The sequence below is a fragment of the Lycorma delicatula genome, chromosome 1, assembly GCF_047948215.1.
Source record: "Lycorma delicatula isolate Av1 chromosome 1, ASM4794821v1, whole genome shotgun sequence".
NCBI lineage: Eukaryota > Metazoa > Arthropoda > Insecta > Hemiptera > Fulgoridae > Lycorma > Lycorma delicatula.
Window position 1 is genome coordinate 275142587 of NC_134455.1, and position 24418 is coordinate 275167004.

Consider the following 24418-nt stretch of genomic DNA (forward strand, 5'->3'; position numbering starts at 1 on the left):
TTGACCACTAAATGTGAAAATAGGAGGAGAAAAGATTATGGAGGCAGAAGAATTTTGTTATTTGGGAAGTAGAATTACTAAAGATGGATGAAGCAGGAGCGATATAAAATGCCATTTGGAAAATATTTGGAATTTGCCCTAACAAATTGTTAGGGATGTAGGATGTAGGGGGTATACCAAAATTTAACGACTAGCACTAGATAGGGAATCTTGGAGAGCTGAATCAAACCAGTCGAATGACTGAAGACAAAAAAAAAAAATTAAAATCATCACTTCATTATATTAGATATGATACATGGCTCATACGATGCGATGTATTGCCTTATTATGGATGCAGAAGAAAGTAATCAGACAGCCAACTGTGTTGCATGAGGCCGCTTTTTTTAAGCGGTTTCGCTTGTCTATTTACAAAAATGGCAAAAAAGTCTCTGGGACTGGATGATATGCTGAATGGCCGAGGAACAGACGATGCAATCAAAAAGCAAAAAAGTTTCGATCCAAAATATCCGACAATATTCGTTTGGAGGCTTTGGTAGTACGTAATCGTGTGGACCGCAGCACAGACGCAGCTTGGGCCAGTCTCTCCCCTATTTAAAATTTTATATATATATATATATATATATATACATATTTTATTTTTTTAATTTATATATCATCTCTCTTATAACAACGCTAATTATTTCACTTTCATATAAAAATGACAATAGTTTATGCACGTATATAATAATGTTAATTATTTTCTTGTCATACATAAGGGACAATAGTATGTGTGTTAAAAAAACCCTAACCGCCTATTCTTGTTTTTCACATTACCAATTAATGGTTAATAAACGACTGTATTCTCGTATATCAATAAGCAATATGCTGTTGTGATGAGCTTGAAATTCTCTTGTTTCTATTTTAATTTTCAATCAATATCGCCTACTTCATTCATCTTGCTGAGAACAATCACGTAAAACGGATAATTGTTTTTGAAATCTGAAAATGTTACAGTGACTCAGCATTTTTATAATAAGATTATTGAAAGTCTGCAAACATTTTATACATCAACTTCTGTCTCTCATGTAAATCTAGTTGTGGATACGAGGTTGAACTTATCATCACTTTTTCACAATTTCTCACTTTACAAGAATCAAATTTTGACATATTTTTAACAGTGTTATTTTCCCTATCGATTTGTAAACCAACTATAACATCAACGTTGTTTGTTTAACTGTGAAGATGATTTTACACTCAACATTAGTTGTTTGAGGAATGTTTGCATAATCGTGAAGTTCCCAATTTTTGAAGTGCGTACACACATTTTTATTGCTATCTATTTACATCCGGTTTGAATCTATTTACATCCGGAGAATGTTCATAGTATTGTTTATATGTTAATGATTAGTCTTGATGTTTATATTTTTGAACAGTTAAATGATTCATTAAAGAATCTATATTAAGAAAATGAATTTTCAATTTCAATACTGTATTGCTTTTAGCCGCAGACAGATTTTATTTTTCCATCACCGATTTCAAATACTAGAGATTTTAACTTTTTTTCTTCACTCAACTTGTAATGTTTTTTAACAAAACATCATCAGCATTATTGGATAAATAAGGCATATTGTATCTCTTTATGATGAATAAAAATTTAGTTGTAATAGTTTATAATTTAGATATTCTCAATAACACCATCAAGTTGACTTGTTCGCCTCGTATATTTAATAAACTGTCATTTTGAACGATCAATTGTATCTCTAAATTGCTAATTTCTTTCAAATCTACCAATAAAAATACAGTATTCGATAGGCTTCTTCAATCATACAACCAGGGTCGATGGTTAATGGGAACGCATTTAAAAAATTGTCTTCATCACCGTCTTTGAAATTACCTGTAATAATATTGCATTTTATAGCTATTACATTTACAAGGTGATATTTATCGGCTGATCCGATACATGTTACATTTGGTTTGAGTAGTCTCGATCTGTAACCCATTAGACTGCAATCTTTATCTGAAAAATCTATCCAAGCTGTGCTTTAAATTCCAGTCTGTAATGTAGTGTGGTTTGCTTTAATGGAAACTGTTCGCTTATTGTTTTTCATTTTTGTCTATATATATTCTCAGATACCATCAATCTCATAATCGCTCATTGGTATGGTTATGTAACATTTTTTACTTAGCAATAATTGCTGTTTTCATCTTTTTTCAGATCTTCATCAAATATAAAACACAATTTATAGTTTTTATTTTCTTCAACATTCGGTAGAATGTTACCCAATATCAACCATTGTAAACCCATTTCATATTGTCATTTTGAAAGATCGATTAGAGGGGAAAAATCTCCTTTTAATTACTGAACTATTACCTCCCTCCAATCCAAAATTTATGCTGCGACATATTACCTCTCTAGTGGAGAAAAAAATAATACAAATATTAATCTACTATTCCCAATAATCCGCATAAAAACTCTAAACATAATTGACCGCAAATTACATCGTCATAGGCTTGATATCTAGTATCATTGTATGTTACACTGGTTTCAACAAAATAATTCATCAATTCTGTAGCGGGCAATTCTGTAGATCGCCGATACTATTAAAATACTCTACATTTTCATCAATTTTTTTAAAAACAAATCCAATGTGTACCTTATCCGTTTGAAGAATCCAAATTGACTATAGTGCGTTCATTTTTACTTCCTTGTATGAAGTAAAGGAAGTATTGTGATCACAAAAAATTTCAGTCTTCAGATTTAATCTCCTTTTTTATTTGTTTTAACTTTTACTCTGATATTTCAGGTAAGACTGTTGAATTAATAATTGTATAAGTATTTGATAATAATAAAAATTAATATTTTAGTAATTGTGTAACTGTACACTTTTATTAATGAATTGGAGGATCGTATCTTACTTTCAAATAAAGTACTTTCATCTAAAGTTTAAATAAATTGCGGCAAAAATGTGTATATGTAATTTAATAGATGTACAAGGAAGTTATGTGATGTCCACATCAGATTTTTCTAATATTTTTTGGTAAGTGTCTCGCAAAAAACACCTCTGAAATGTGGAATTTTCAACTGTTTTGCACATTCAACTAATTCGTAATCATATAAAGTGTGTTTTAGTATTAAATCTATTTTTTATTTCTTTTTACTAACAACTTTTCTCTTAGCAGTACCACTGCCTTTCTTTAATCTTAATCTGCTGCCCCTTTTCAGTTTCAATCTACCGCCAAATTTAGATTTAAGTTTCATCACAATAGTTACAGCGTAAGCCACCACTCTTTCAGTCAAACTGCTATTCGGCACAATCACATGTTCCCAAGCTTTTTCGGCTAGTGCTTTATCAGCTGTCGATCTCGTTTTATTATCTGAATATATCTGAATTTTGAATTAGTTATATCGTGCAGTTTACAAGCATCATCCAATTTATTTATGCCTTTATCTAATTTTGTACCCGGTCCGCAATAATTGTAACCCAGAATATGCACCTCAAATGGAAATAGATCTACAGCTTTATTGACTAAAGAACCGATTATACAACCTTTTTTCGTATTATTCTTTTTCTTCATATCTATTTCTTTTTTTTTTTTTGTCTTCAGTCATTTGACTGGTTTGATACAGCTCTCCAAGATTCCATATCTAGTGCCAGTCGTTTCATTTCAGTATACCCTCTACATCCTACATTCCCAACAATTTGTTTTACATACTCCAAACGTGGCCTGCCTACACAATTTTTCCCTTCTACCTGTCCTTCCAATATTAAAGCGACTATTCCAGGATGCCGTATTATGTGGCCTATAAGTCTGTCTCTTCTTTTAACTCTATTTTTCCAAATGCTTCTTTCTTCATCTATTTGCCGCAATACCTCTTCATTTGTCACTTTAATCACCCATCTGATTTTTAACATTCTCCTATAGCACCACATTTCAAAAGCTTCTAATCTTTTCTTCTCAGATACTCCGATTGTCCAAGTTTTACTTCCATATAAAGCGACACTCCAAACATATACTTTCAAAAATCTTTTCCTGACATTTAAATTAATTTTTGATGTAAACAAATTATATTTCTTACTGAAGGCTCGTTTCGCTTGTGCTATTCGGCATTTTATATCGCTCCTGCTTCGTCCATCTTTAGTAATTCTACTTCCCAAATAACAAAATTCTTCTACCTCCATAATCTTTTCTCCTCCTATTTTCACATTCAGTGGTCCATCTTTGTTATTTCTACTACATTTCATTACTTTTGTTTTGTTATTGTTTATTTTCATGCAATAGTTCTTGCGTAGGACTTCATCTATGCCGTTCATTGTTTCTTCTAAATCCTTTTTACTCTCGGCTAGAATTACTATATCATCAGCAAATCGTAGCATCTTTATCTTTTCACCTTGTACTGTTACTCTGAATCTAAATTGTTCTTTAACATCATTAACTGCTAGTTCCATGTAAAGAATAAAAAGTAACGGAGATAGGGAACATCCTTGTCGGACTCCCTTTCTTATTATTACGGCTTCTTTCTTATGTTCTTCGATTATTACTGTTGCTGTTTGGTTCCTGTACATGTTAGCAATTGTTCTTCTATCTCTGTATTTGAACCCTAATTTTTTTAAAATGCTGAACATTTTATTCCAGTCTACGTTATCGAATGCCTTTTCTAGGTCTATAAACACCAAGTTTGTTGGTTTGTTTTTCTTTAATCTTCCTTCTACTATTAATCTGAGACCTAAAATTGCTTCCCTTGTCCCTATACTTCTCCTGAAACCAAATTGGTCTTCTCCTAACACTTCTTCCACTCTCCTCTCAATTCTTCTGTATAGAATTCTAGTTAATATTTTTGATGCATGACTAGTTAGACTAATTGTTCTGTATTCTTCACATTTATCTGCCCCTGCTTTCTTTGGTATCATGACTATAACACTTTTTTTGAAGTCTGACGGAAATTCCCCTTTTTCATAAATATTACACACCAGTTTGTATAATCTATCAATCGCTTCCTCACCTGCACTGCGCAGTAATTTTACAGGTATTCCGTCTATTCCAGGAGCCTTTCTGCCATTTAAATCTTTTAATGCTCTCTTAAATTCAGATCTCAGTATTGTTTCTCCCATTTCATCCTCCTCAACTTCCTCTTCTTCCTCTATAACCCATTTTCTAATTCATTTCCTCCGTATAACTCTTCAATATATTCCACCCACCTATCGACCTTTCCTTTCATATTTTAATTCAGTGTACATCTTTATTTAACACAATATTAGATTTTAATTTATGTACCAAAAAATTTTTCTTAACTTTCCTGTATGCTCCGTCTATTTTACCAATGTTCATTCTCTTTCCACTTCTGAACACTTTTCTTTAATCCACTCTTCTTTCGCTAGTTTGCACTTCCTGTTTATAGTATTTCTTAATTTTCGATAGTTCCTTTTACTTTCTTCATCACTAGCATTCTTATATTTTCTACATTCATCCATCAGCTGCAATATATCGTCTGAAATCCAAGGTTTTCTACCAGTTCTCTTTATTCCGCCTAAGTTTGCTTCTGCTGATTTAAGAATTTCCTTTCTAACATTCTCCCATTCTTCTTCTACATTTTCTACCTTATCTTTTTTACTCAGACCTCTTGCGATGTCCTCCTCAAAAATCTTCTTTACCTCCTCTTCCTCAAGCTTCTCTAAATTCCACCGATTCATCTGACACCTTTTCTTCAGGTTTTTAAACCCCAATCTACTTTTGTTAAATCACCAAATCACCAATCACCAAATTATGGTCGCTATCAATGTCTGTTCCGGGGTAAGTTTTGCAGTCAACGAGTTGATTTCTAAATCTTTGCTTAACCATGATATAATCTATCTGATACCTTGCAGTATCGCCTGGCTTTTTCCAAGTGTATATTTTTCTATTATGATTTTTAAATTGGGTGTTGGCAATTACTAAATTATACTTCGTGCAAAACTCTATAAGTCGGTCCCCTCTTTCATTCCTTTTGCCCAGCCCGTATTCACCCACTATGTTTCCTTCCTTGCCTTTTCCAATGCTTGCATTCCAATCACCAACTATTATTAAATTTTCATCTCCTTTTACATGTTTAATTGCTTCATCAATCTCTTCGTATACACATTCTACCTCATCATCATCATGGGCGCTTGTAGGCATATAGACGTTAACAATCGTTGTCGGTTTAGGTTTTGATTTTATTCTTATAACAATGTTTCTATCGCTATGCGTTTTGAAATACTCCACTCTCCTCCCTATCTTCTTGTTCATCACGAAACCTACTCCTGCCTGCCCATTATTTGACGCTGAGTTAATTACTCTAAAATCACCTGACCAAAAGTCGCTTTCCTCTTCTCACCGAACCTCACTAATTCCTACTATATCCACATTTGTCCTACCCATTTCCCTTTTTAAATTTTCTAGCCTACCAACCTTTTTTAAGCTTCTAACATTCCACGCTCCAACTCGTAGAATGTTATTTTTTAATTTTCTGGTGACCCCTTCCCTAGTAGTCCCCACCCGAAGATCCGAACGGGGGACTATTTTACCTCCGGAATATTTTACCAAGAAAGGCGCCTCCATTATTGCTATGTGAAAATGCAGAGAGCCACATTTTCTTGGAAAAAAAGCAGCTGTAGTTTTCTATTGCTTTCAGCTGCGCAGTACTCAGAGGACTGAGTGATGTTGATATGGCCGTTTAAGTCATTGTGACTCACGCCCCTAACAACTACTGAAAGAGCTGCTGCCCTCTTTCAGGAATCATTCCTTAGTCTGGCTCTCAACAGATACCTCTCCGATATGGTTGCACCTTCGGTCCAGCTACTCTGTATCCCTGAGCACTCAAGCCCCCTCACCAACGGCAAGGTCTCATGATTCATAGAGCAGGATTCAAATCTATATGTAAAAATTTTTATTTTTATATAGTTTATATTTATTTATTCATTACAGTTTAAAGCCGATGATGGAATTCTACCTTCGGCTTTAAATTAGGAAAAAGCTGAAATCCCAGCTGCAGCTTTTCTTGATACTCAATTCCCAGGTTGGTGGATTGGTCATGAAGATCTGATTGCTCCCCAGATTTGAGCCCACTAGAATATTTCTTGTAGGGTTTCATTAAATATCAGATTTATGTACTACCTTTGCCTGCTGATCTTCCTGAGCTAAGACTTCTAATTAATGCCCCAGCTGCAGAGAGAATGCCTGACTTGCTGGCTACAGTCTGGAATAAAATTGACTTCAGGTGAGATGTGTGTTGCATTACAAATGGAAGCCATATTGAACCAAAGTGAATGTTGAGTGACAAACTTGATGTGTTTTTCTATGAAATAAGACCTCAACTAAATCTGTAACTTATTTCATAAATTTTTATATGCTTTTAAAGTTGTGAAGTACTTTTTGAATCAAGTGGTGTATATATATACCACGTGATATATATGTGTGTATATATATATATATATATATATATATATATATATATATATATATGTATGTACACATACAATATGAAATGTTAACCACTAAAACACAGTAATAAGATAAGTTAAATTTACCATATTAATTTCAAATAACTGATTTTCGTGGAAGCCTGTGTCCAGTTTGAATTGAATTTTACAACTACATTAAAATATATTCTTCTAATAATTTTATCATTTAATTCTAAACTGTTTTATGTTTTGAAATTTTGAATTGTATTATGAAGATATAAGTAAATTTTGCTGTCCAGTACTGGAATGATTAAATGTTTATATTAATAGAATTTTAAATTCTATTAATATAAACCAGCAAACACAAGGATATTGAGATAAGTCATGTCTTACCTTAATTTTATAATGAAAAAAAGTTTCTAAATTTCACTGGATCCCGCATCCTCAGTCATGATTGAAATATTTAATTAAACTGCATATCAAAAATTAAAGATACTAAAGTAATGAAAGTTGCATAGTGTATTATGTGAGTGGTGCTACCTGTAGCAATTTTGACTGCAAGACTGTACCTCAAACACTGTCTGATGTTTTAACAAATTGAAATTCTATTTGTATTTATATTTCTATTTAATTTTACATTTCCACTAATACATATTTTTATTTATATCATCCCAGTAATATTTTTCTATTAAACATATATTTAGTAATTTCATGGTAAAATTAAGGTAAGATATGTCGTATCTCAATATTCTGTACTAGATAGTTTATATATTAATGAAATTAAAAAAATAAAATCAAATATATATATATATTTTTTTTTTTGTGTATATGTACATACACACATTGTTCCTCTTTCACTCTCTTGGTAAAAAAAAACTACAGAAATAAACAAAGTAATTACCATTTCTGTACAAGTACAGGAAGTTGTAGTTTAGCAACTGTTTTAAATTTTACTATAAAAACTTCAAGCATTCGCATTAATAACTCCTGACCAGAATGTGTAGCAGTACCAGAACCAGATGCTGCTTCAGATTTGCTTCGTTGTTGTATGCAATCTACCAGGTTAAGTAATAATTTACAAGATATTACTTGAATGCTACAAATAATGAAAAAAAAAAAAAAAAAAATTAATATGAAGGTTTCAATATAAATTATAAAAATAATTAAGACCATAACAAATAAACTACGAGCACAAACTAAATTTAATAAAACAAACTCTATAAAAAAAAAAAAATTATTTTAGATTTTAATGTCAAACCAACATTCAAATATGATACAATTCAGGTGTATATTTTTACCTTAATTTAATTACGCAAAAATTAAGTAAATACTAATCCAATCTCTGTTATTTAAATATAGATTAACAGACAAAATAAAAAAAATGTAAAAAAATTGTTTTACAGAAAATTTTTCATAGTATTTACTTAAAATTATGCAAGGATTAACAAAAAATAATCTTCAAATAGTTTTTTTAAATTTAATTTCTATTACACTTTTAATTGCTCTCTTGCAGCACTAAATCCTACATATTTGAATAAAAAGCGATTGTAAAGAAAGAATGGTAAATGTCTAGAAATTAGTGATAAATGATACTTTAGTTATATCCATACAGAAATGTACTAAAGAAGTTGGTAGGAAATGGAGTGATATACATGCAACATTTCCATATACAAACTTAAATTATTTGTTTTTATTTTTATACTGATGTGTATGGTCCAAAAAAACGTAGAGATAAAATTTTTATTTTAAGTCATTTTATGATTAGCCTTTTTTTTTTGCTCTACAATGCAAAGGAATTGATTCTGTGAAATAATAAGCAGGTTTCACAAAAAACAAAAAAATCTGTGGAATCAGAATGGCTAAGACCAGTGATTCCCAAACTGTGCACCGCAGTGCCCCGGGGAGCTGTGGCCTTCACAGGGTGTCACAAAATACTACAAAAGCTTCATAACTAATTGAACCAAGACATTTATAATTATTAACTTAATGTTAATAAAGTAAACAAATAATAAAGATAACGAGTTTTATTTATTTTTATCTCTTACTCACGAGTGTCATACTTTACAGGGTAGGGCACCATGGAAAAATTTTAAATGGAAAAGGGTGCCATGACTCGAAAAGGTTTGGGAACCACTGGCTAAGACAATAAAATTTTTTTTGATTTCAAAACTGTGGAGTTTCATGAAAACTGTACATATAATTTGTCTTTCAATCTGACAAATGGTAAACAATTATATATTATTAAAATACTGTTTGTCGGTATAAGCTAAACAATAATAATATCAACAAAAACTGGTGTCAGCTATAGATCATAAATCAAAGTTAATAATCATAGAATATAAAAATTAAAATAATAAACATAAAAACTGCAAAAGGCAAAAAAAAAAATATGATTTTACCATCAAGAAGACCAATTTACTGTTGCAGAAAAGAAGAATTATACATTTTTTTTTTTAATAAAGCAGTCTACACTTTTGACTGTTTCTTAATTATTAACTTATTTACCACTTTAAGACCAGCACAAATCGTAATAGTAAATAATTTTAACACACATCAATTCATTAGTATTTACTGAATAAGGTTTTGTTAAAGTGACACAGGATATGAAAATACACAACCCATCCCGATGACTGCCTGCAGTAGTAATCAGAAAAAAATTGTTTGGCCTTTCTACTGTTAAAATAAAATTTTTTAGAAAAACCTGAATATGAGTGCCTGGTCAACTCAATAACTAGTCGAGCAGCAGAAGGGATTACATGCTATATAGAGCAAGATGGTTTTATTATCAGTATTACATTCTTTTTTTAATATCTACTATGATGAATAGCCACTTTTACAAAGAACCAGGGATAACTACCAAAAATAGATTTTATTCTCTTATTACATTGTTTTATTTATTTTTTAGATTACATATCTAAAAATATAAAATATTTATTTTTTTTACTTAACATCTAAAATAAACTTATGAAAGCACATTTAACAATGCAGATTATTTTTTGCGGTTTTGACAATTTTTTATTTTCATATTTAATAGCCAGTGAAAAATAATAAATCATGTATGTTAACTTCCACTAAACATTAGTGCCTCTTACAATACAAAGAAAAAAGATTTTATAAGTCAAGTATGCAGCACCAACATGAATTAGATGGAGAGATTTTCTGTTATCTGAAAAAATTAGTAACTTATACGCAATATATAAAATTAAATCTTGAAAATAACATTTCAACAACTAAGTTGAATTTTAAATACTGTTGTGCACATTAATAAGAACTGTTTATGGTGTACACGCACACACACACACACACACACACACACACACATATATATATATATATATATATATATATATATATATATATATATATATATATACATACACACACACACACACACATATATATATATATATATATATACACATACACACACACACACACCAGAATACAACAGCAATTCTTGAGGAGCTGAATTGGGACATTAATATAAGCATAAACATTCCCACAAATATATATCTGGAAACCAGGAAACTATTTCTGTTTGAAGAGTAAAATAAAAAGGCACGCTGAAAGGTAATTTCAAAGATTTCTTAACACTGAAATTACGAGGCAAATTTTATGTTTTATGAGGGTTGTTCAACTATTATTAAAGAAACAAATGACAACAGCAGAAAACTTATTTAGTACAAGGGTAAATCAAATAAAAACAGTAATTTTTTTTATAAATTTATTGATAAATAATATACAAAATTCATACCTTCATCATTTCTCTACATAGTCTCCTCCATGAACTACAATTTTTGCCAATGATTTGGAAGCATGAATATTGCTTGTTCATAAAACATGTGAGGATGAGTTGTCAACCAATTTCACACACCCTCCTCAATGTGTCTTCATTGTTTTCAAATTGTTCCCCTCCAAGTGACTCTTTCAAGAATGCAAACAAAGAACAGTCACTGGAGGACAAATCTGGACTGTAGGGAGGGTGGTTGAGAATTTCCCAGTGCATTTTTTCCAATTTAACCCTTGTTAAAATCATGGTGCGAGGCCTGGTGTTGTCATGGAGAAGGATGACATCTCTGATGGGCATATCCTGTCTTTCGTTTCAGTAGGCGGCTTTTGTTGACTAGCAGCTGGCAATAATAAGCCGCATTCACAGTCTGTTGATCCCGAAGAAAATCAATGAGTAAAACTCCCCTTGAATTAAAAAACATCATTGTAAGAACTTCTCTGGCTGACAAACAGGTTTTTTGCCTTCACTGGGCAGCCTTCATCCTTCCTTTCCCACTCCTTACACAGCATTTTTGACTCCAGAATGTAATGATGGACCCATGTTTCATCAGTGATGAAGCGCCTCAAAAAATCGTCCCCTTCTTGCCGAAATCAATTCAGAAGTCTCTCGCAGATCTCCAACCTGACCTGTTTTTGATTTTCGGTCAACAACCCATCAAGCACTCATTTTTCCAAAGCCGTCATGATGATCAGTGATAATGGATTGAGTACTCCCATGACTGATACCCGCTTCTGATCCAATTTCTTCAACAGTGAACCAGCGATCACCTTCGGTAAGCTGAATGGTATGAATGTTGTCAGCTGTGATACTTGACCTTGGGCATAAATCATGACTTTCGTTTTCTACACTGTCTTGCCCACCCTTAAATTGTCTGGTCCACGTATACACTAGGTTCTGGGACAATGTAGCATCCCCACTAAGTAACTTTATACGAGTTGAGTTAAAATTTCCACGGGTTTAACACCTTCATTAGATAAAAACTCTATGATTATATGTTGTGCAACAAACAAGGGAACCTCTTACTAACTCATGGCTCATGGCTGTACTGACAACAGAACAGAGTGAGGGAGCTAACCAAACTGGTTCCCCCTCTCTAACACACTGAACATTAACTCCCTACTCTGTCATCCAGCTCGAAACTGCTTGCTGCACAGAATAGCAAAATTACTGTTTAAATTAAGCTGAAACTGTCTGATGTCATTTAAGTAGGTACCCCTGACATAGAAAATATCAACTGTTCAAAAAGAATTTCCATTATTATCTTTTTTTATTTCAAAATGTCGGTTTGGTTTTTGGTTATGTTTTAGTTACAGTGTTAGTATTTGTATTTTTTGATCTATTAGTATTTTGTTACTGTTGTTAGTATGATTAATGATTGCATCGATAATACATAATTTTTGTTTCCTAACATGCAATACATGATTTTAATCTGTTTTTTGATGCTGAAAATAAATGTGAACTCAGAATCTTTCTACCACCCGCCATTTTTGAAAATTTTTTAAATTTTAATTAAAGGATTTTTTTTCATTTTTCAACGTACGGCTAGTTAGCATTTTAAGCTTCTATATTGTATTTTGTTAGCTCATTTTTTTATTGTTTAACTTTATTAACATAATTTGTAAGCTATAAAAAATACTAGAAAAAGAATTAAATCATATCATAGTCACATTTTATGACATCATATCTAATACTGAAGAGTGAGCTTCATGGACAAGATTAATCATGTCTGTGCATATCAAAACATGTAACTGAAAATTCAGCTGTGTTGCTTATGTTGAGCGCTGGATTTAAGAATGAATTAATTTTGTTCAGTCTTATTGCTGTCTTAAGTTTGTTAACAGTGCAGTGTCATAATGCCTCAAAATTGTGTAAATGATATGGATGCCTTTTGTTATGTATGTGGTGAGTTTACTGTAAAATCAAGTAGAAAAACATTACACCTTTAATTAAAAAAGCATATCATTTGTACATTCAGTGTAAAATTGATGATCAGGATAAGATGTGGGATCTATATATAATTGTTCTGTATATTCAAAAGGATGGCTGAAAGGTAGACAGAAGGCTTTGCCATTTGATGTAAAGCAAAGAATCATGTAACCGATTGTTACTTTTCTTTAACAAGTGTGTCTGGAATTTCTAAAAAAAACCTAAACATACTGTAAAATATCCTTCATTGCAATCTGCAATCAGACCTGTACCTCACAGCAAAATTATTCCACTTCCTGAGCCACACGTGAATGTTTGTTTTGAAAGCTGCGATGAAGAATCAGGCAGTACTGAAGAAAACAACAATGATTTTGATTTGGAATTGTCTTTCAATAAGCTACATCTTATATCACAAGATGGATTAAATGACTTTGTTAGGGATTTAAATTTATCAAAAAATCAAGCTGAACTGTTAGGATCAAGATTGCAAGGTTGGAATTTACTTCAAAAAATACAAAAATTTCAGGCTTTCAAAGCCGACAAAAAGAACTTTCTCAGTGCTTTATTGATGAAAACAATCAGGTTTATTGCATAAATATTGATGAGCTTATGTTGCACTTAAGACAAGTTCATAAATCTGAGGACTGGCGCCTTTTCATAGATTCGTCCAAGTATAGTTTAAAAGCGGTTGTACTACACAACGGTAACAAATACCCTTCGATACCAATCGCTTATTGCATCAATTTGAAAGAGACGTATGATATGATAAAAGACGTTCTTGAAAAAATAAATTATAAAAAACATAGCTGGAACATATGTGGTGATTTGAAAGTTATAGATATTTTGTTAGGCATGCAGTTAGGCTATACTAAGTAAATGTCTTTTCTTTGAGAATGGGACAGCCAAGCCTGGGATAAACATTATATTACCAAAGAGTAGAAGAAACAAGACAACTTAACTCCAAATGGGAAAAACATTATTCATGAGCCCTTAATTGAACCCAAAAAAAATATTTTTACCTCCTCTCCATATCAAGCTAGGACTAATGAAAAATTTTGTAAAAGCAATGAAGAAGGATAGTCCCGGATTTTTGCACATAGTTACACAGCTCAATCTGGGTAGTTTTCTTTAAGACTCAGTAAAATGTTTGCTCATATGATTCATATTAAGTAGTACATCGATGGGAATGTTCCATGTGGCATTTGGATTGGTGGCATCTTGACAGTGGCCAGGCTGGAATACGTCTTGAGGCTTTCTGAAGATGACCTCCAGTAAAGCCCCTAAGGGCTAGCTAGGTACAGAGGAGGTGGCGTGGCGGACTGATCCATCACATGGCAGGTGTCCTCTCCTTGGGAGGACACCTGCCAAGGGGAAATATGTATCACTGATTATGATACATTGAAATGGGGGAAATATGTATCACTGATTTTCATCATAGTGGAAGACTGGTTGAAGTTTTGACTGATGTTTTGCAAAATCACAATAGTTATCTTATTTGCAAGGACAGACAGTCTTTCAAGTTCTTCAACCAAGTTTGGATGAATCCAAACTTGGATTCATCATTTTGAGCTGAAATCCAAATGTTAGAGTTCAGAATGGAAACAGCTTGCCGGCCAGATAAAAAAATTCTAAACCTACTCAGCAGCCAGTCAAATGATGTTAACAATGTTTTGGGATTGACTATGAAGGGCTAATTTATTGAGAATATTTCAAAGAACAATGTAGAATCAACATGAGTACTATTGTTACATGCTAGAAAATAAAGTTCCTCCTAGAAAATAAAGAACATCCTAGTTCTCGCTCAAAAGACGTATTGATAATGCCTGCCTCCATACTGCTCAAAAGACATGGGAACCTATTTAAAGTTGGATTTGGAAGTGTTGCCATATCCATATCTTTAGATTTTTTTTGATTGGTACTCTTATGTGGCATCAAGTTTTTCATCAATAAGCAGGTTGAGAATGTGTTACAAGAATGGTTCACACAACAAAGTGAAAAATTCTGTATTAATAGAAAACAAAAGCTCACACAAGAATGAGGCATGTACCTATATGTAAAAAGCGATTTATGTTGAAAAGTAGCCTTAGTTTTATTGTATTGAATTAATGATCATTTTTATACAGTCATTTGTTTCTTTAATTATTGAATGACCCTTGTACATGATTTTTGACCTGAAAAATTGAATAAAAAAGTTCTAGAACTATCAAGTTTCAAGAAAATTGTCATAAGCTCAAAAATTGAAGTTTAAAAACAATTTGTTTTTTTAGTTTTTAAATTAGCTTTGTTAAATTGTTAATAAAAAATACTAGTAAGAAAACATTTTGATAATTTAATTCTGATAAAATTAATGTAAATAGTCACAATCATAGAAAACAACTACAAGTTTCAGAAATTTGACTTTAATTCAAGACAAAACAGACAAAAATGTGACAGAAAAACATTTAAAATAGAATCTTCGGTATAGTGCTAAATTAATAAGTAAAAACCAAAAGGAACCTTTAAAAGAAATTAAATTATATGATTTTTTTTTTATACCATGAGCTAGGAGTAACAGTAGATTAATAATTAAGTTTTGTGTATAGTACATGAATAACTTTGCAAGTAGTTTGCATTGCTGTTTAAGATAACAGTTAAAAAAAATCATGAAAGGAATAATTATTGGGTATAATTTATACCCTTATCACATAACAGTGTACAATACATTACTGTCAGATCATAGCAAATGGGCCAAATTACATTGACGGTTAACTAGAAAAGGTGCACACAATCTCAATTTCCTTAGTCATTTACTGCTAGCTGACTTGTGACATTAGAAATGGAAATGTCAAACTTTCAAAACACCCACATTTCAACAGAGAAAAATCCACATGAGACTGCCACTACACATTTCCAATAATGTGTTTTTGTTCAATGTGTGGTATAGTCTTCTTGTTGACAAACTCATTAGTCCCTTTTTCTTACCTCTCCAGATTTTCAGATTTACAATATTTAAATTTCTTGTAAATGAATCTCATTGATTTCTTGGAAGATAATCCCATTCCAAATAGACTGGGAATGTAGTTTTGCACTACCCCAGTTCTCTTGTAATGTTACAGGTTATTTAAGTAATACATATGATAACTGATGGAAAGATAAAGAAAAACCAGTAAAACGGTTATCATGATCTGTATTTCATGCAATCAGACTGTTTCCTTTTGGGTTGGATGAAGTTGTTGAATTCTTGTGTGGAGTGCTTAAATCAACAAAATGAGTGACACTGAACAACTACTTTGAATGCATCAAATAAATTATCAATAATTGATCATTTTGAGTAATTAAATACAACTTATCATTTTTTCAAACCTAATTTTTTATATATTTCAAAATCAATAGCTAAATTTCTTTAAATAATATTTAGCACTATAAATTCATTTATAGAAAACCCTAAAAAGTATATTTATTGACTAAACTTTTTTGGGCTTAGCAACGAAATTCTTAGAATTTATTACAGATATAAGATGTTTCTTATTCAATTTACAGGTAAAAAAAAATTGATTTGGACAACACATGACCTCCTTTACGTCTATTAAATTATATTTGCACATTTTTTTAAAATGAAAAGTACATAAAATTTTACTTCTGATATTTTTTCATATTTTTTTTTTTTTGTTATTGAAAAATGATTCATCATAAAAAAAAAAAAAAGTTAAAAAAAGAGATGAAGTCTGGTTTGAACCAATGTCTTCCCCTAAGACTGAAATATTTCATTAATTAAAATATTATTTGGCTATAACTCTGGAACCAATGAAAATAAGTACCACTTATGATATATCTTTGAAAAGCTCTCAATGAGGGCTTATTACTGCAGTTTAGAAAAAGTCCAAAATCCAAATTTTTTCGGACTTTGTGCTTTTTGTACACTTTTGGTTCAGTCGATTGCAATCAAAAGGGGAGGTGCAAAACTAGATGTTACAACAGTCCTAAATCCAAAATTTCAACATCCTATGGCTAATCATTTTTGAGTTATGTGAGATATGTACATACGTACAGACACCATGCCAAAATTAGTCAAAATGGATTGATTATAATGGTCAAAATAGAGATTTCCGTTGAAATCTGGAAACTGTAATTTTTCGTGATCACAATTTACTTTACTTTGTACAAGGAAGCAAAAAGTATAAATCCATCAAATCTGCCTCTTAATTTGGGTTTCAAGAAGTTCACTATGGTTTCATTTTACTCTAGGATCAGAAATATTAGGACAAAATATTTTGCTAGCTGTAACTCAAAAAAAAAAAAAAGAATTTCTGTACATGTTTAAAGGAATTCTTTTGCTTATATTAATGCACCAAATCAATTTCCACAGTAAATTTGAATTACTAATATAACCATATAAATTATTACATAAACTATTTTCAGCAGAAAATTGTAGTACAACAAAGTCCATTTAAGTTCTTTTTAACCAAGTTCTATATATAAATGAGAAACTGTTTTTTTTTTTTAACCTCAGATAGGCTATAAAAAACAGACATAACAAAATGATTTTATTACTAAAAGTTAAGTAGTATCTAACTTATTTTTCTACATAATCGCCAAAATGAGGCATCTGTCACATCGTGACACTAGCTTTATGATGCCCTTTTCAAAGAAGTTTGCAAGGTACGTCTTGATAGCCTCCTGAAATTCTTCATTGGTGTTGAAGTGTTGTTCACCCAACCATACCTCAATTCTTGAAAGAGTTGAAAATCGTTAGGTGCTAGGTGTGGATGTTTGAAAACTTCCCCCACTTGAATTGTTTGAGGTCTTGCGTCACATTGATACAGTGTGGTTTTGCATTGTTGTGGCTCAAAACCACGCCAGATGAGAGCATACTTCTTCGTATGTTCTGGATTGATCTACGTAGGTGATGTAAAGATTCACAATAAACTTCCTTTATCATTGTTGTCCTCTGCTCCATAAAGTCCACCAACAAGACACCTTATGGTCCCAAAAGTGTTCACCTTTATGGCTATTTTTTTCCTGTAGCTCAGTGTCTGTTTGAACTTTTTCAGTTTGTTTGGAGCAAAAGTGTGTATCCACTGCTTCGACTGTTCATTGGTTTGTGGATTATCATACTGATCGTCAGTAACGATAGACTTTAAAAACTCTTCCCTCTCATTATTGTAACGCATGAAAAACATTAAGGCTGATACTATTTGCTACGTTTTGTGATCGTCACTCAACATTTTTGGGATCTAAAGTGCACACGGTTTCCTAGGTTTCCGGTATCCTAGGTTAGTCACATAAAAGTGCTCAGAGAAGATCTTGAAATTTCTGCAGGAAATTCACTTATCGTAAATCTCTGTTTGTCGTTGACAAAATCATCAACATGCTCGCTCAACCAGGCATACAGGTAGCAACAGATTTGCATCCTTGCCCACCTTCATCATGGATATCTGTTTGCCCTTCTTTAAATTTCCTACACCATTCCTATACACTACCATCACTTAAAAAGTTTTCACCATACACTAGGCTCATTCTGCGACAATTTCAGCAGTGCTACTACATTCTTTTGCTTGCAGAAAACATATCACACTTTGCAACTCACACTTGGCGGAGCATCGATCATAATGGTCATGTTCAAGTGCCTGTAGCTCAACTCAGACTGATGCAATGGAGCTGGCAATGGCAGAGGTTATAATGGGGAGGGGGGTGGCATAATCGCATGACTTGCTTACCTGGCTTCCGCCTACCTCTTGTTTATTTAGATGCAAGGTCAGAGGTTGAAAAAAACAGCCCTCATAATTCAAGACAATCCAATCTTTGAATTTAAAAAACAAAAAAGAAAGTTACATAACTGATTCAATCTTTGAATTTAAAAAACAAAAAAGAAAGTTACATAACTGATTAATAATCATATTTTGAGCTAAAAATAAGTTTCTGCTCTGTCCAGAAAAAGTTTTGCAAAGTTAAATTTAAAAAAAATTAAAATACTAAAAAAAATTCTAAAATATTTCAAGATAACACACCATAATTAAAAAAAATTAAATAATTAAAATTAAAAAAGAAACTGAATTATATCAAATTTACCTAGTAGGTAATGTCTCATCATGAACATTCATGGAAAAAAGGTGAACAGCCTTCGCAAGATCAGACATTGGAAGATGCATGCGAACATGATGTACAAGATCACCAAGAGTACTATAAGCTAGAGGTCGCAATGACTCATGAGTTGTCCACCCTCGGCCTAATAAGATATCTTCATCAAAAAGGCGATTCACATAAGGAACAAAATCTGTAAAATTTAAAAATCTGTTGTAAAAGTAATAGAAATGTAATACACTTCTTATAAGACACCATATTTATTTCATATGATGTATTTTTCAAATTTTAACAGATAAAAACTGTTTGTGTTAAATAATTCCTAAATAATAGGAATATAAATTCCATTCCTAAATAATAGGAATGTATTAAACTTCAATAACTATTACATTACTAAGTGACAAAAATTTGAAATTTTTCCACTCATCCTTCACTGTTTTTTTTTGTTATATAAATCAGGGCAATGTACGCTCTAAAATCCTTCACTATGAAATCAAAATAAAACTATTATTAATACATATAAGGAAAATTTTTTAATAAAAATGTGTTTTTATAAAATAATTGAGGAATAGACTAACAGTATATTAAAAATAAATTTCATATGAAGTTTTCTCCATTTAAGCTAATTAATATACAGTTATTATATTTGGGGAAATATTGCATTTTATTAAGATGTGCTGTTACATACGAGGGTGAATCACATATAAATATTAATTTTTTTAAAATAAATTTATTAATTAATATACACAATTCATACCTTCATCATTTCTCTATATAGTCTCCTGCAGGATCTCCACATTTTTTCCAACAATTTGGAAGCTTGAATATTCCTTGTTCATAAAAAGTTTGAGGACAAGATGTCAACCAATTGCACACGTTCCTCGTCTTCATTGTTTTCCCCTTAAAGTAATTTTTTCAAGGACACAAACAAAAGATATTCACAAGGGAACAAATCTGGATGGTAGGGAGGGTGGTTGAGAGTTTCCTAGTGCATTTTTTCCAATTTATCCCTTGTCAAAATTGCGGTGTGCGGCCTGGCATTGTCATGGAGAAGGCTGACATCTCTGATGGCCATACCCTGTCTTTTATTTTGGTAGGTGGCTTTTGTTGACTGTAGCAGCTGGCAATAATAAGCCGCATTCATCGTTTGTTGATTCTGGAGAAAATCAATGAGTAAAACTCCCCTTGAATTAAAAAAAAATTGTTGCAAGAACTTTTCTGGCTGACAGACATGTTTGGGCCTTCACTAGGCAGCCCGCATCCTTCCTTTGTCACTCCTTACTTGTCACTTTTGACTCTGGAGTGTAATATGTCTCCACATCTCATGTATATATCATATATCATGTATATATCTCCATATCTCATCACATGTTATGATGCGTCTCAAAAAATCGTTCTCTTCTAGTCGAAATCAATTCAGAAGTCTCTCACAGATTTCCAACTTGACCTGTTTTTGATTTTTGGTCAACAACCTCGGAACACATTGAGCACTAATTTTTCTAAAGTCAGGATGATTAGTGATAATGGATTGAGCGGATGTCATAGCTGATATCCACTACTGAAGCGATTTCTTCAACAATAAACCAACAATCACCTTTGATAAGCCCTTGAATGATACAGATGTTGACAGCTGTGAGGTTTGACCTTGGGCATCGATCAAAACTTTCGGTTTTTACATTTTCTCATCCACTCTTAAAATTGTCTGGCCCACGTATATACTCGGTTCTGGGACGGTGTAGCATTCCCAAACTGTACCTATAAACAAGTTAAAATTTTTGTGCGTTTCATGCCTTCATTAGTTAAAAACTATGATTATACAGTGTGCAACAGACGATGGAACCTTTTGCTCACTTATGTCTGTACTGATGACAGTTTTGAGCGGAGGAGCTAACCAAGCTGGTTCCCCCTCTCTAAGATACCAAACATTAACCCCCACTCTGCCATCTAGCTCGGAATTGCTTGCTACATAGAATAGCAAAATTACCATTTAAATTTTATTCACTCTCAAACTATTTCTATATATGTATTTTCACTTATTGATTTAAAACTTTTTTTATCAGTTTAAAATTTTATTTTCTTTATTTTCTTCTTTACTATCAAGATCATTTCCATATATTTATAAGATACCTGACCAGAACAGCAGCACCTTTTTGTTTCCATGATGATTTACGTTTATGACTGTGTGCATTTGACATTCTAAAACATGTTAAAATAATATTATAATTGATATTAAAATAGTATTCTTCAACAAAACTAATAAAATGAAGTTTTAAATTTCACTAGTCTAGTCCATAATCTTGATTTTGTTTTGAAGTTTTGTACGTTACACCTTATAATCTAAGATCCAGGGCATTTTTTAATATTTTTTCTTACCGATTGATATGTATTAACCTCCATTATACTATAAAACAAGAACAATCTTTAAGAAATTTCTTTTTATACAAATAAGGATGATACAAAGATTCACGAATGAAGAGAGAGATAGATAAATAAATACTTAATTTTTCCAATATTAATCCATGAAACGTGTTCTTTTGCATACTCTGAATACAACAATATCTTTATCCAACAATAGCATCTCGATTCCCCCCTGAGGGGAGAAGATCCCGCCTCGTAGTGTGTCTGGTCGCTACACCACCCTCTCCGTTCCTTGTGGCTGTCACCCTTCCTCCGTTCCTTGTGGCTTTAACAGAGGACATCCAACAACAGCAGCAAGCATTCATTATCCAATAATAGCAGAGTTAATAACTTTCTCCTCAACTACTCTTTCTTCAACTGTAATAATAACTGACAGCTGGAAAAAGCTTTTATCAAACCATCAACTACAAAGATTTTAAAAGTGAACCATAACTGTGAGCTTCATAAATCACTCAACAGTTAGAAACTTCAATTTTTTTTCATACTTTAAAAAATTTTCAAACAGTAAATGTTTACTTAATATATCAGAATTATTATATACAATGCACTGATATTCATTTTAATAATTATTCTATGTTCAGTAGTATGATTTTTTTTTCTTATTATTTTAGACTGGTTTTCACAAAAAAATTAATTCCATCTAAGCTACAGATTTGTATGGTTCCAATTAATTATGATTAATTTTTAGCAGGTTTTCTTGAATCAATATTTTATAATTTGATTTTGGAAGTTCTCTACATATTATTTAGTTTACTACTTTGTATTAGTACAATGGGAATTGTAACTCAACTGTTATATGCAACTAGACACATGAGTTAGACCACTTACAAAAATGTCATAGACATTCCCAAGAATAACAAGCATCACAAACTAGGTTTACTTGGAAAGTAAGGAAAAAAGGAATTTCCCATTCTCTTTCACTGAGCTGAGTAATACTTTCTCCTTTCTATGTATCCTTTTGTCTTCAAAGGTGTCTGTCATTTCAATGTAAAATGTCTTAGATAATCCATAAGTTGTGGTACACAAAATTAAAATCAGTTAATGATTCAATCACAATACCGATGTATTTATATTCAATATACTTTCCTACACGTAAGACAAAAATTCAAGAGCAACTATTTAAGATGCTCTCAGTGATATCCTCTCTGATCATTAAATTGGAAAAAATCCTGACTACAAGAAGCCCAAACCTGATTGTTGCAGATTTTTTTGAAGCTTAATTAAAAATATAACCTACACAAAACATTTGTGATCAATAGTTGAAAGAGAGAATGTAACATGCGACATATTTAATCATATTTACATGGAAAACTGTATCATTTGCTGAGCAGCAAGAAATGTTAACATTGAAACTTATCAAGTGTGCAACATTTTTTCTATAGATTTTGAAAATTAAGAGTAAATTTAATTAAATGATTTATTATTTGGTCATAAGATCACAGATAAATTTTCCAATGACTATTTTGCATGTCAGCACACAAAATTTCAATATTTTTACACCTTTTTCTCTCCAAAACATAAGTAAAATCTAGTCCTAAAAGAGACACTTTCACACTGTTCATAACAGGAACTGGCTGTACAAAATCATCATAATTCAGAGGAAACAACTTTGATTAGTATCACTTACACATCAGATACTTTATATGCAACTCAAAGATAACAAAGAGTGGAACACATCAGATACTTTATATGCAACTCAAAGATAACAAAGAGTGGAACAATCAGGGTAAAGCAACAAATATGCACCTTTCTGAGGGAAACAATGAATAGCATGCGCATGCATGCAGGTGTGTGTATATTGATGACTATATATATGGTTTTTATAATCTTCCAATATTATTACCATTATGAAACACTTTAAAAGTTGATGAAATTTCATGAAATTATAACATCCTACTATTACTATATATTATCAAATACACTAACTTGACCTTTCCATAGGTAAACCAAGGACAAAAAAAGTTTACAAATTTTACATCTTATACAATTCTGAGCACCAAAATGAAACTTCCTGATGTTGCTACCTTGAGTAAATGTCTCAACTTTCTTTGTTCTTTACATCTATGTTAGTTCACATCCTATTAGTTTCTAGTATTCTCACTGTCTGCAGTTGTTGCCCTAACTAATACAAAAAATAGTCATATGCTGAAGCTGTTGAGTTATATGACATAAATAAATCTTCTATTGACTAAGAAATGAAAAACAGAAAAAATAACTAAATGCAACTTTGCAGTGACACCATACATTTTAAAGGTTATGCCTGCTTGCATAAGCTGTTAGTTAAAATCGGAGAATTATGATTTGATAATATTAACAAGAAACATATGTTTACTGATAGTAGAATGTTATACCAAAAGGCCTTAAGAACTTACAAGATTTTAAGAAGAGAAAGAACAGCAGACTATTTTTCAAAAATAACGGATGTTACATAAATTCTGGATAAGCAACATTTAAAAAAATAAAATAAGTTTTAAAAGGGCCCATTTCATGCTATTTCAGGTAGAATTGAAGAAGTTAATCAAGAAGAAAAAGAACAATCTTCTTTAAGTGGATGAAATTGCCTTGTTTTGGTTACAGTATCTATATGAAACCATTACTGAGTGCAAAGAAGGCACCAGTGTTCAAAGACAGAAAGAACAAACTAACTTATATTAAATGACAGTACTGTTAGCGGGGGGGGGGGGGATGATCAAACTACAGGTGTTATGCCGAATGATATCCTAATGCTTCCTTAATTAAAATACAACTCATATGGTAAGAAGTGTAAGGGGCCAATCAAAAGGGATTTCTCATGAGTAGAGATTGAGCTAGATGGAGAAGTGAACAC

The 24418-nt window shown here is 31.8% G+C and overlaps 1 protein-coding gene across 2 annotated transcripts in view; it reads right to left on the reverse strand.

The window, feature by feature from the left end:
- Positions 1-24418, reverse strand: part of Nipped-A (Transcription-associated protein Nipped-A) — a 375844-nt gene that overhangs the window by 314698 nt on the left and 36728 nt on the right. For both annotated transcript variants that reach the window (XM_075378320.1, XM_075378311.1), the window contains 2 exons: positions 19162-19366; positions 8299-8493 (listed from right to left, as the gene is read on the reverse strand). In XM_075378320.1, coding sequence (XP_075234435.1) covers positions 8299-8493; positions 19162-19366 — 400 coding nt within the window. The remainder of the gene's footprint in view (positions 1-8298; positions 8494-19161; positions 19367-24418) is intronic.